Here is a 14,747-nt window from a genome sequence, read left to right as displayed (position 1 = left end):
GTACGTCACACAACTAATACTCTTATAGTTGTATGCCTCGATTCGATTTCTATGTGCTTCGGATCGTGTAGTATAAAACTATTATTTTTCACTAGAATCAGAAAATATTCAGTATGTTCCACAAACCTTTGATGACTAAATATGAAGACATTTTACAATTACATTGATTCGTAATTATCATTCTAAAATTGATCCCTGGATGCGTAGGACATAACTGATGTAGGAAGCCGATACAGCGCTTCCCTCATCAAGGCACGGATCGTACCACATGTAACTCTGAACGGAATACATTGCGCCTCATATTGGGTGGTACCTCAACAAATAAAGAGAGAGAAATATGTCATCATGTTTGTAATTACATGTATTATTTTATATCGAGAAAGTGGTTTGATTTCTGTTTGAAGAGGCTCCTCCCGAGTTCAGTTAGCAATGGAGCGGTCCGTCGTGCACGGCGTGAGCACCCCGGAGACGCCTGTCGTCTTGTGCTGGCTCTGATTGTAGGTGTTGGTTTAGAAGGCAGTTGGCGTCTGTTGTGCAGTCTGTCCTTCGGATATTTCTGTCGGTTCTTCTGTAATCTAACCCACGGGGGTTACCGGCGAGGAGTGCCGCATGCCCTTCTGTTGAAGCCGGCCATGGCTTCTAAGAAGAGGGACCTGAACGAGCCAGAGAAGGAATTACTGCGTGCCGTTTCCAAAGGTAAGGCATGTTTTTTTCTGACCAGTTGTGAGCTGCGCTTCCTCTTTCTGACCGGGTTTTGTGGCCTGAGAGCCAGGTCTGGATTATGATATGGGGGTTACATCAAGAAAGCTGTGCGGTTTATTTTCAGAATGCATAACACCCATTCGTCCATACGGCAGATGGTGAATGCTGCGAATTAGCTTTGGCTGTTTTTTTTTTTTTTTTTTAATTAACGTTTCATGGCTTTTATTCAGTTGCTTTGGCAAATAAGTGTTAGTCATTAATCTTTTGTGTACTTGATAGCTTCGTCAGACTTTCATTGTACTCTTTGTATTGGGGAGAGAGGGGGAGGTAGACGTGGATCCTTGTGCAGTGTAATACAGTCATTCATATAACAATTACATTCATTGTCTAAGCAATAACTTTTCATTAAAACGATTCACCCTTCATTAACATTTAGAACAAGTATTAGGAAAGTCAATATGTCTGGCTTTAGCAAGTTGGTGCAGCGGTTAATTTTTTGTTGTTGTTAGCACATACCACAAGAATAAAAAGGAAAAAATAGAAAACATGCTGCCGCAAAAAACGTGGCGGCCGTGTGCTTGCATTATATAGCAATGTACATAGTTTTTTTCTAGTCAGTCCATATTATTTTCACACAACTTCTAAGGGTGCTTTCCAGCAATCATAGTACTTAAAACATACATAGTTTTTATTTTTAATGCACATCGCATGTAAATATGGTTGATATTGGCACAATGAAAAGGTTTTGTATAGTGTAGTCTGAAGATCTAATTTCACCACATAGCCATAATTAAAATCTGCTAAAGGTCCCAATACCTGGACGAATAAGGGTTACAGCAGCACTTACCGGTGATGTATTAGGACAAGAGCACACTTTACATGGGGAAGTGATGTGATTGGTTGACGGTATGAGCAGGCTACCTGTACAGTGTGCAACATCGTGCTGAATCAACCCCAGAGGTTCTCTCTAAGCTGAGGTAATTGTGTAAAAATACTCCCAGTATTTTATCAAAGTAAAATAGGGCAATTATGGGTTTATAAGGAATTGACAACCCTTTGGTAAAGTTACTCAGATTCTGTCATACTGCCTCCAACCTCCAGGTACTGAGATGGGAAGGATGCTGGAGGAGTGGCTGTCACGGGAAAAGATTGGTGTTAAATGTGTGAAAGTTCAGTGCTTTATGCCCTGGGAGATACAGGAATAGAGTTAATACTTTGCAGCCAGTACACAGGGTCCAGATGGGTTTGGCGTTTCAATATCCTGTTTACTTTTTGTGGACTTTGTGGTACAGATGATACATTGTCAGAGAGACCGGTGTTGCCAGGACCATCATCTTGGCTCTGAGGTACACTTTTTTTTTTTTCTTCTTTTTTAAGGGTCATTTGGCACAAAAAAAGTTCTACTAGCCATATCTCTGAAAATACAAGGTCCTAAAGGGATGATTCCAAGTGTCTTGAACTCGGTTCTGGCAGCGTTCCCCAACTGGCTGCACACAAAGGTTTCTTCAGCTGTGGGCCTAGAGAGTTACCCACTCACTTTAATTGCATTTGGATACTGGCACCCCCAGAAATGGCAGGACACTTGAAACTGTTAAAGAAGTCAAACATCCTTAAGACCACAATTCCAAACTCGTTGGTTTATGAATCTAGCACTCCTAGTAACTTGCGGTTGTATAGACTGGGGGGAGGAGAGGTGGGCGGAGTCGCACAAAATGAAGATGTAGGGAACAAGTGAGAGTCTCATCTCCAGAGCTTTTCATCCTTCTTGGGCCTTTTACTCTGGTGATGGATTCTTCAGTATGTCTTTAGTCATATGAGCTGCAGTCCTTTGAGGCTTTTCGGGCTAGTTTTTCTTAAGTCGACTTTCCACACTGTTCATTGGTGGTCGTGCCTTGACCCTTATTCTTGAAGTGCAGTGGGAGCTGCAGTTACTGCAGGTATGCTCATCTTTGTACAGCAGAGGTCAAGAAGTGTCAAAATTCAAGCATGTCCATTAGAATTCGTCCCAGCATGAGGGGAATGGTGCCTCTCCCTGTCATTACAAGCACTCTCAAATGTCTTTCAGAAAAGTGCGTAGTGTCTCAAGGTATTGACTCCAGAGGAACAGCACTCGCATACTATTCAGCATTCTTTAATGTGTTTGTGCATGCACAGTAAGTGCAAAGGCCATCCAGAATGGGAAAGGGGAGCTTTTAAAATTAACATAGGTTAATAAAGGAGGGCCCAAACGGAACCAACAATGGAGGGGAATGTAGCAAAGGAGCTTCCTGGAGGAGAGGGGCACTCCGTCAAGTACACATCGATCAGAGTCGCACCCATGCAATCGGGGCACAGCATCTGGTGCGTGTTGATCTGTGCCGCACCAGACAGTTCCGGACCAGACAGTTCCGGTCACACACAATGAAGAGTTATAAATTCCATGCCTCCCCGGAAATAAGGCACACCGCCTCATGCGCATTGTTACAGGCCACACCAGACAGTTCTGATAACACACAACCAAGAGATACAAATTCTGCAATGGCAGGCTTAGCATAAGAGTAAAAACATCCTTGATGCAAGCGCACACACTTGAACCTGCAATGGCAGGCCTGACACATGTTTGAAAACACCCTTGGTGCAAGTGTGCACGCTCTGGTAAGCACCACTACCTAATGTGTAGAAAGGGCGTGCTCACTTTCACACTGTACTTGCACTGGGTAAGTGCCCAGAGCCTTAAGACCACTAAAAGAGAATCAGCAAAACCTATGGGAAGAGACCATCTCCTAGATAGGGAAATTCCACTTGGGGGTTCTTCACTACCAGGGCATGGAACACCCCTATGTACCTGCCCAGCCTTTTATCTACCGCCTGCTCCGCCCTTGAGGGAGTGCTATGGTGTAGTGAAAGTGAGTCATGACAACCTAGGTACAATTGCAACTGTGCCTCCACAAGCCTGCTTTGGCGGATCTGATACATGCTTGACAGGCTACTCTGGTGGTGGGTACACTCGGTGCCACGTCCCACCACTAGCCAGGGCCGTACCTGCCCTGGGTATGTGGTGTACCTTTTTACAGGGCACTCCTGGGTACAGCCTCTAAACCAATCACGTAATCTCCCCTTCCTGGCTTGTGTAGGAAGGACGCATGCACTTTCCCACTGCAGTACGGGGGAAAGTGCCCAGAGTCCTAAGGCCATGCAAAGAGAGTCAGCAAAACACCAGGAGGAAAAAGCAAAAGGTTTTAGGAAAATCCCCTAAGAAGAGCCATGTCCAATTGGGGAGGAATAATACACAGCAACGCCCAGGGTTCCAATGGTATCCCAGTAATCCTTAGGAGCAAATTGTGGTTCCTGGTGAAAGTGGAAAGCTGCTAGTTCATATGTCCCAATAAAGACCTGCAAATCTTTAATTACAGTTCGCACATCAGCTAATCGATGTGGCCACACCCATAGAAATTAAGAACATCAATCAGTGGCTAACAGAATAAATTTAAACGCACCATCTGAGTGCAGAGACCCTTCACGAATTCTGTACATTTCTTGTGCATGAAACACTCCGTCTTTCATGACAGCGCGTACTGCATTGCATTCGGCTGAATACAGTTGTTTAGTGCCAACCACGGACTGAGCTGAACCATCAGTATATAGTATGTCATTATACTGATCAAGAAGCAAAATGTCACTGGGCACAGGGTGTTCTTCTTCATACTAGAGGACGTCTTGTGTTTGCAAAGTAGGGTCAAACACATAGTCACCATCAATACCCATTAAGGAGGTGGCCCATTGTATCCATCCTGGATGTAAGGGTTTTGCGTTAGGAATGCTTGCTGTGGTGACTGCCTGTAAGGCAGCAATGGGAGAAACCACGATTATGCGTTTTCCCCTGAGCTAACAGTCTTTCCTTTTTAACAGCTGTCTGAACTGCAGACAGTAGTTTTTCTGTTGCAGCAAAACGCATTTCTGCAGTGGAATATAAATGCAATTTATAAGCAATCAACACAGTATCACCCTAATTAAAGGTTACTTATGTAAAACAAGTGGACCCCACAATTAGGCGAATCACCAAGTTAGTTGTGTTGACAGTTGTGTTTGTCTGGGTGCAAGCATGTCAGTTTGCAGTGTTCTGGGAATCTGTGTGTGTTTTCTGATGTCCGGTGTGTACTGGATAAGTTAAGACAAATTAATTTGTACAATGGTTTAACCTGTTGTGCATAGTCTGGTATGTATGTTCTACCAAAGTTCAGAAAGCCAAAAGTGATTGTATCTTCTTTATAGTGTTTGATGGTTGCAAGAGAGCACATTTCTCCAAGAAATGTGGTGCAAGGCTTTCGCCTTTGTTGAAATACACTTAGTCCAAAAATAGGACACTGAGAAATGCAATTTTGATGTTTTGAAAATTAATTAGCAGCCATATTTGTGAATCCCAAAATTATGCGATCTACTCTGGCTAAGTGTGTGTTCAAGTCATCATCTGTGTAGTATATGTCATGAATGTAGGACAAACAGACCTGGATTGTTCTTACTCTCCTGGGGGAGTCAACTGATTTTTCTCTGGACCCCTAAGGTGCTAACTGCTGTAAGTCTCAGGTTTAAGGTGCTAACTGCTGTAAGTCTCTGGTTTCAGGTGCTAAATGATGTAAGTCTCTGGTTTCAGGTGCTAAATGTCGTAGATCTCTGGTTTCAGGTGCTATGTTTTGGCAGAAAACCCCATTGGAAATGTCCAATGTTGTTTTATATTTTTTCAGACAATATTATTTATTAAAGCTGTACTATGGAAATGTTGAAATGTAGAAGTGCGTGGGTCGCTTTTCAAATGTCTTAATTCTAAGTCTATACTACAGGAATGATCTGGATTAATTACAGGAAAAAAATTGATTATTCATGGGAGATACACAGGGCTCAGTCATGCTTTGATACTCCGAATGTGAAAGAATTTCTCTCACAAACCCTTTAGCTTCATGGTTAATTGGATATTGTGGTTACACTTACAGACTGGAGCCTATAGGTTTGCCAGGATAAGGAGACTACTTATCCCAACCTATATGATTGTGATTTAATGCAGGCACTTGTGCAAGAGCCCATTTTGCGCCATACACTTGCTTAACATCTTCAGAGACAAGGACAGAGAAGGAAGGTATAATTACATCCTCTTCTATGGGGGACTTTTCTAACCACCCCAGGAGGCCAATCTACCTCAGCCAAGAGAATATCATAGGTGATAGTTAAATTTTCCCAGGATATTACTTTAATAGTACGCGCTATCTCACACTCAATTTGGATATCTAAATCATTTAGTCTGTCAGGAGGGCTAACCCGCTGATCTGGTGTTTCAACTTGAATCATTTCTTTAGTTGCTCTTGAAAGAGAAACTCTTGAAGATTCTGGCGAACTAATGTGACCTCTGCTGTGCTGTCTAGCAGTGTCATTGTCCACATCTTGTTCTGAAGAAGCGTTCTCAATATGTGTGGCATATTTACTGGAAATATCTGCCACCTTAGTCTTTCTAAACAGTTTTTTTTCTTATGGAAGTTTCTCTCTTTTATTTTTTTTAATTTTTTTGTAATTATGTCAGACGAGCGTTGTGGATCTGTTTCCAGTTTCACATACTCTTCATGCCTGTGTTTGGCGCCCCCCTGTCAGCGTTTGTCGAATGAGTCCTGAAAGGAACAAGAAGGACGTGTATCAGCATACTGATAGCACTCAGGATGTTAAAGTTTATCACGTTTATGCAAATTACAGCGTTTTTCAGTGAACTCTGGTTGGTGAGAGCCACCCTGTGCGTTTGTTTTATCCTTATTGTTTGAGTGTCCTAGCGTTTTTAAGAACACTTGGGTGCCTGTTATCTGATTCAGATCTGCCTTTAAGTTGTGTCTTAATAGGTATGGTTCCCAAATTATCCCAACCTATCGATGTATGGGTTTCAGCAATAATTTTTGGCAACTTGCACTTTTGGTCCACAGCAAGAACCTGCGCTAGGCATTGGCAAACTGCCAGCGCTTCTGCCTCCCCGTTCATATTACTTAAAATGATTGAGGAAACTGTGACAAAGTTGCCCATTAATTTTATCCCCAAATCCAGGGAAGGTGAAGCCCCATGATCATTTTGAATCTGCTTTAGCACTTTGGGCAAAACAGAAATGTGTGTTTTACCATGTGTTATGGTATATATGGCATCAAAGACTGTGCCCCAGGTGGCACAGTCTTATACAAGGGGAACCATACCAAGTGGTAGCCATATTGTGAGAATTCTATGTTTATCTTGTGGTCCGGTCTGGGGAAATACTGCTTAATGCTGGTTTGTTTTTGGTTCAGTTCAAAACAGAATTTCCTCCCGTTTGGTGGTGGGTGTGCGCATAATGTATTGCATTAGGCAACAGTATAACAATGTGGTTCTATAGTGTAGTCAGTTCTCATGCATATAATGCTCCCTAATTTAGATACAATGTGTAGCCAGCTCCATTGTTGAGGGAACCCAGTCTTGCATGTTGAATTGGATGTAGGAGGGCACCTTGGAACCAATTTTAATGTTCCTTTGAAGTTAATGCAATTTCTAATTGTTGATAAGGCTTGTATTGATTAGGTACTGTGGCCTCAGTGGATGTATGAGATGTCTGTTGTGGCATCTGCTGCAGGACAATAACCCTAAGAATAGAAAAGTTAGCATCTATATGCATTGTTAGCCTCAACTACTAAGGTAATATGTCGACCCTCAATAGAGAGTCCTTGTGCCAGTAAATGTCGTGTAAACGCATTTCTGCAGTTAACAGGAGTTTTAACTGTGAGCACTATATTTAATGAATGTAATTCGAAGAAAGGAAAATACTATAGTGGGATAACCCTTTTAAGGGTTCAAGCTTGAACAACCTTCAGGCAAAAATTGGAGTTTCCTATTAAGCTGAGAAGGATTGATCCCTAACACCACAGACATCTCCATATAAAGGGGAAACTGGACCTTGGGCACAGGCAAGAACTACTTAAGAGACCCATTAAATAACTACCTGGCCTAGAACGTTGATGGCAACATGTTATACAGCTCCTACAAATTAAGTAGGACTTATAAATTAAATAGGAATGTATATCAGGTCAACATGAACTTCAGAGTACAGGGACTTAGTCCACATATACCATCAGAAAATGTTGACACAAATCATAGCTAGCTCACAGTGCTCTATCTGAACCCATAAACTTACCAGGATATCAGATGAAACCAGCAACCTCGAACATCACCACTCTTACTCCCAAGGAAATTGTGGAAACAGATTTACCCTTTCTTTGTTACTCTACATGCTCAAGGTAACCACAAGAAAGATACAAAAATGCCTTTTCAAACTTTTATTGTAATATTCGTATTGTATAGAAATTATGAGCTGTAGTAGTTAGGCAGATGTAATAAAGCCTTGTAACCAACATTATGAGAAGTGAAAACGATTAACATATCAACCTTGGTAAAGTTCCTATGTCCTTACACTCCTTTCTGCTACTACCCACACTATCGAGAACATAGTGGGAGTACCCTGTGCTAGATCCATTGGGATACCCTAGCCCGACCCCCTATACCTGGGTATGATGTGCCATGAAGCCGGTCTGAAGGCTATGGTCCTTTGCAGATTAGAGGTCAGAATCAGCAGGGCTTCATCTCGGTCACAGTGCGCCGAGTTCCAGGTTAACCCCAGGAAAATCCCGGCAGAAATGCTCATCGGGTAAATGTAGCACAGAGGGTAGTAAAAAATAATAAAAGCCTGTTCACATCGCACTGTGTTGGGGGTGCAGTGGTTTGTCTGGAGCCTCTGAGCGGTCTCCAAAGGACAACATAACACAAGTGTATTGCATTCTATGTGCCTAGCCTTGGAAAGAGTGAACAGAGCGTACAACTAGCAAGACAGCAATGCTTAGTAGGGAAAAGATATTATGCTAAAATGTGAAATCTATAATTGGATACTCAGCATGGGCCCTAATGTACTTAACTGCAGCCCATCTGTGAGCACAGTACATACATATTGAACTGATACAATAGGACGCCTGTTAGATTTAGTTTTTGTTACACTGCATTGCATGAACATTTGTCCACTTCACACAGTAAATCATCATAGTATACTTGTTTACAAGTGTACTCAAAGTACCGCTGCAGCCAGTCAACATTAACATCGTTACATTTATTAACATTCTGTTTGCAGATGCGTTTGGTGGGGTTTGGCTACACAGAACAGATGTTAATGTCCCTCTGACACTCCTTGCTAAATAAATATAACCTATTCAGTTAGAAAATCCGAGCCCCCTTCCCCTAGTAGTAAAAACCTGTTTGAATTCGACTGACTACAAAAACGACTTCGCTGGCAAGAGCTTAAGTTTGTCTGCATTTATGGAAACTTAACTTATCACTGATGGATTACATACACTTGAAATTTCTTTACATCTTGAGTCTGAAAGTTATCACCCTTTACACCCATGTTCATGTTCTGTTTGTCACTTTTTTTTTCTTTTCCCCGATTACACTTAAGAGTTCACTTCATTGGGTGGGGGTGGACTAGATGAGTTGGCACACTTTCCTCAAGCAAATTATAATTTGTCTCTTCTCTCAATAAGATAATGGTCAGATAACCCAAATGCTGTTTTGTCTGTGAAGGGTGGACATTTTTGTGCAGACACTGTACACTGTGCCTCACGTGATCCTCAGGAGCAGTATCAGGGCCGCTTTATGCAGTGAAATATTTTTGACTGATGCGTCCCAGTCTGCTAGCACATTTAAGTGCTGGATTTGTGATCATTTAGCCGAAACGATCTAGTCCGCTTTCCGAGTGGTAGCTTTTATGTACTTAGATCCTCATAAGAAGTGGCCCTTGATAATTGCAGTTATTTCTCTACCCAGGAATATAGCCTTACAGCCAACATGAAGGCTCTGAACTAGAGTTGTACATCCTAGCCTCTGACGAGGGCATATAATGAGGGAGAGAGCTTCAGCAACCAGTATAGCCCTATGAAGAAGTTGGATATAGCTGTTGCCATTGGTGTGATAAAATTGTACAAGCTGTTTTATTTGATAACTGTTATTTCTCCCAGGCTTTAATACCAAGCGCATATGAATAGAGTTCATTTATTCTGAACGAAGTGGTGTTCAATAAAACAGAGAGCATCTTTCCAAAACAAACAGCCAACACGGGTTTCGTCACACCAGTGACTTTTTCAAGGCTGTAAATAAACATATACATATGTACCTGATGTAAATGTAGCAGATCAACACATAACACAATTATATGTGGCAAACAAGTGATATTGTATACAATAATAGGTGCGCAAAAGGTGACAAGATCAGAGAAGCACGGAAAAGCAAATACATGTACCTTGGACATGACTAGGAATATGAAGAGAAACATAAACAACAGTGTGTACCAAAGGCACCCAAGTCTAAAGAAGTGCAGAAAAAAAGTAGACAAACTGGCCCATTGAACCTAGGTTAGGAGGTGTGTGTGAAAAAATGCCCAAATGAAGTAGCAAGAAAGTTTCTACAAAAATGAGAGCCTAAAGTCAGACGAGTGTGGAGAAAAGTCAGGTCTCTCAGGGGGTGGCCATGGGAGCCAAATTCTCGCCTTCTTTTGCCAACCTATATATGGGACAATTCGAAAAACAACATCTCTGGTTTCACTGCCCCGCTCACATTACTTCACATATTCTATTCTGGGGCAGGTACATTGATGACATTTTGGGCATCTGTACAGGTGATACTGAAAACCTTAAACTACTCCTAGACCACCTCAACACCAATGATTTCAACCTATACTTTACCCATAAGAGCGACAAACTTCAGATCAAATTCCTTGATCTGTCACTATATGTCACTGGGAATAAAATCTCATCCCGCCTATATAGAAAACCCACAGCCTTCAATTCCATCCTTCATGCACACAGTGCCCACCCCAGATCCCAAATTCAAGCCAAACCCTACGGGGAGATGGTGCGTATACGACGCAACTGCAGTGATGACACTATCTTCACACAAGAACTTGGGGACCTTACACAACGTTTTCTTGCCAGGGGTTACTCTGAAGAATTGATATCTAAGGCTAGCAAACGGATTACTGTCAGACAACGGCAACAACTGCTTATCAGAGGACATAATAGGAAGACTAACGCGGCTAAAAGGAAGGTTATCCCATTTATCACCAAATTTAGCCCTGCCAGCATGTCAATCTATCGGATCTTGAAAAAACATTGTCACCTTCTACTTTTGGATGCCAATTTAGCTACTGTAATTCGCAAAACTCCATCAATCGTACATAGTCGGGGAAAAACTCTGAGAAATCTCTTATGTCCTAGCTTTCTGGCCCCACCTACCAAAACATCCCAACTCACCTGGCTCCCCAATGCACCTACAGGCTTTTACAAATGTGGTTGCTGCATCTCATGTGCAATGGCCCTCAACAAAACCATGACTTTCTCTTATAACACTGGGGTCACTCACCACATTAGACAATTTATCAACTGCAACACTAAATACACAGTGTACTGCATAATTTGGGTTTGTGGTTTTAATATATGTGGGCAGTACAATCCGTCCTTTGAAAGAACGAATACAGAAGCACATTAGGGCCATTAGAAACCATAATCAGCAATACCCCCTTGCCACACATTTCAATCAACTACATGGAGAGGGTGACATTCGCAATATCAGATTTTTTTGGCATCACACATGTCGCTACTGCACCAAGATTTGGTAATAGGACACTGGACTTACGTAAATGTGAGGCCAGATGGATACTGAAACTTAGAGCGGTAGAGATGGGCCTTAATGTGGACAGGGAATTATATGTTTTTCTCAACTAACACAATCATGACCACATAAGTTTATTTTCCATATGTACTATTGTTCCTCTCCCCTTTTGGTTCTATTTCCTTTCCTATATTAAGTTGGCCTGAACACCTGTAAAATAATTCTGTTGTTACCTGAATTCTGTCAACTACTCTTGATACCTTTTTGTAACTCCAATAATGGCCCTACGTTTGTATGTTAACTCTGCAGAATGTATATTATGCATTACCTTGTACATGCTTTATATTGCATTTTATTCGCTACTGTTCTTTTCCCCTTTTCTCTTCCCTTCCTCTCCCTTATGTTCTTCTCTTGCACTTCTTACAGTCCAAATAGTCGGTGACATTCAGGACAGTGGCCCGCCTGGGACCATGTCCTCTTTCATTCTTATTCTACATACATGACTCTATTTGCATGCCTTACCACCCTTAAATTACTCGTTTTTCATTTGACTTGCTTTTGGTTCATTCAGTACCCACACACAATATGGCTCCCACTTTTACTGACCCCTCGCATACTCCATTGTCTGTTGTGACTACTTAGTCCTTCCTCTATCGCGGTGCCCGTTTCTAGTCACGTGCTCGTTGCACAAGATTTAAACACGCTCATGACGCTCCTTGCGGGAACAGAGGACAAGACGCCTACACACGGGCGTACAGCATCATACTACCTCACGGTAAGTCGGAACCCCGATTCCGCTTGGCATTCACGGTAGTCTCTTGGCACTTAGTCTGTGACCTAACTCCCGTGCCGACATTGCGTTCTTTTTGCTTTTTATTTTATTATATAGTTGCTTCATCTTGGGCTACGAGCACGCCCTCTTAACTAGTATCATCCACTACCCATAGTTTCCACAACACGCAGGCTACTACTATTTTAGTACTTTCATTTGGCACCAGGCGCGTTTTTATAGTTACGTGCCCGATTTTTTAAATTCACTAAAAACGCTCACAACTGCTCCTTTTAATAACAGGGGCATAGACGCCTTCACACGGGCAGACTGCAGTCTACCCGTTGTGCCTCATAGTTAGTCGGAACCCTGGTTCCGCTCCGCATTGACGGATTTATTCAGTTACTCTTCCCCATCGTACCCATTTTTGTTGTTTCTTGTTTTTTGTTTTTCAGGTCTCCCCACTAGTACTTATCTAGCATGATCTAGCTACCCCATATGTCCCTTTCTGGGGCGCCCTTTCTGGTGTGTCTTAAACCGGTCCGGCTACATTTTGAAACTTAACTGGGAAAATAAAATTAAAAATTAAAATCTCCGTCTTGTACTCCCGTATCTTTATGGTTTATTCTACTGTTTCCATAGAGACTTACACTTGGACCTACCAGGGTTTTTTTGATGGACAGCTTCGCACGTCCTTTGGACTCCCTATGTTACACATTGACGCTGACAATTTAGAGGTATTTTTCGTAACTCTTTGGATACTTTGCACCCTTCTACATCGAATTGGGAACAATTGGTTCATTTTTAACATGACTCACCTAGGTGTATTTTTACTTTTCCCCCCCCTTTTCTTTAGATTACTATGTGCTATTTGGACTTATCACTGTTTCTGAGACGTATCAGACTTAACTTGCTTGAAACCTTTCCGTCAGTTTCGGGTAGGTTTAGAGACCTGACTTTTCTCCACACTCGTCTGACTTTAGGCTCTCATTTTTGTAGAAACTTTCTTGCTACTTCATTTGGGCATTTTTTCACACACACCTTCTAACCTAGGTTCAATGGGCCAGTTTGTCTACTTTTTTTCTGCACTTCTTTAGACTTGGGTGCCTTTGGTACACACTGTTGTTTATGTTTCTCTTCATATTCCTAGTCATGTCCAAGGTACATGTATTTGCTTTTCCGAGCTTCTCTGATCTTGTCACCTTTTGCGCACCTATTATTGTATACAATATCACTTGTTTGCCACATATAATTGTGTTATGTGTTGATCTGCTACATTTACATCAGGTACATATGTATATGTTTATTTACAGCCTTGAAAAAGTCACTGGTGTGATGAAACCCGTGTTGGCTGTTTGTTTTGGAAAGATGCTCTCTGTTTTATTGAACACCACTTCGTTCAGAATAAATGAACTCCTCTCTGGAGACAAGATCTGAATACCGTTGTGCTTGATTTTCTCATCCATTTCTACCTTACAACTATAAAATGTTTTGATCCTCTTTTGTGTTTTACTATTGTATATTGTGTGCTGTGATCTCTTTTGCGCAATACTTTTTGTGTACTGACCCTACACATTATTTTTGCCCAAGGGTAGTAGGGCATCTGATCACGTGCACCACATCTTGTTCCTTAGACTATACAACATTTATGTACATTCCCCTTGAGTGCGGCCTACTCTCACCCTTACTACCCGCTACAGCTATTGCATATGAATAGACCTAAGGCTAGGTGGTTAAAACTGAAACATTAACCAGTAAGATTTGATCTGGATCAGGCCTAACAGATTGTAAGTAAAGGATTGATTGATTGATTGATTCCATTCCTTAGGAATTAATCACAACTGATTCTTCCAGTTAATATTACTTTAATAAAACATACATGAATGTGAAATGTGATGCAATTTGTTTTTCATTTCCTTGATATGAAAACTTTTTATTTTTAGGAAATGTTCAAGATGTTGCAAGGTTATTGGGTGACAAGAAAGTTCGCGTCAATTGTTTGGATGAGGTATGTTAACAGATTTTTTTTAAATAAAGTCTTTGCATTATGTGATTGAGCAGAAAGACACATTGATGCCAGTGAGTGACTTGCTAAAATGCTTGCTCACCTAGAACTACAACCAAAAGAACATCTAGGATCCTGGACTGACACTCTAAAACACCATATTCTTCCTTGATTCTACCATGAAGTCAAGTCCACCACCTCTCCTAGTTTTCATTCTACTTGTGCAACAATTCCATACAGGGGCCTATTGACTAAAGTAGGTGCGAGATTTGATGCTGTGGACTTCTGTCTAGGGACCTTAACCCTGAGTTTCTTCCTGCACTGGCCCTCTTTCTTCCAAGGGTGGCATTTATTTATTCATTTGAGATTGTTCTGAAGCTCTGCATAACTGGGGAGTGTGTCGGCTGTGTACTCATACAACAACATATTACATTTAGTAGTAGCAGTAACAATTACATGTAATTGTAGCAATAACAATGGCAGCAATTGAACAGATATCTAGATTCACATGAATATCTAGAAGAGGGAGTTAATACTGAAGGAAAATTTAGCATGAGTAGGAGAGAAAGGGAACAAAAAGCGTATATCAGA

At 41.5% G+C, this 14,747-nt stretch overlaps 1 protein-coding gene across 1 annotated transcript in view; it reads left to right on the top strand.

Moving 5' to 3' along the window:
* The first annotated feature begins 297 nt into the window (after nucleotides 1–297).
* Nucleotides 298–14,747, top strand: part of ANKMY2 (ankyrin repeat and MYND domain containing 2) — a 122,016-nt gene continuing 107,566 nt past the window's right edge. The window contains exons 1-2 of the mRNA XM_069211810.1: nucleotides 298–696; nucleotides 14,095–14,159. Of these exons, the coding sequence (XP_069067911.1) occupies nucleotides 360–696; nucleotides 14,095–14,159 (402 nt within the window). The 5' untranslated portion in view covers nucleotides 298–359. The remainder of the gene's footprint in view (nucleotides 697–14,094; nucleotides 14,160–14,747) is intronic.

Source organism: Pleurodeles waltl, chromosome 10 (genome assembly GCF_031143425.1).
Source record: "Pleurodeles waltl isolate 20211129_DDA chromosome 10, aPleWal1.hap1.20221129, whole genome shotgun sequence".
Taxonomy (NCBI): Eukaryota; Metazoa; Chordata; class Amphibia; order Caudata; family Salamandridae; genus Pleurodeles; species Pleurodeles waltl.
This window is presented reverse-complemented; position numbering and strand designations above follow the sequence as displayed.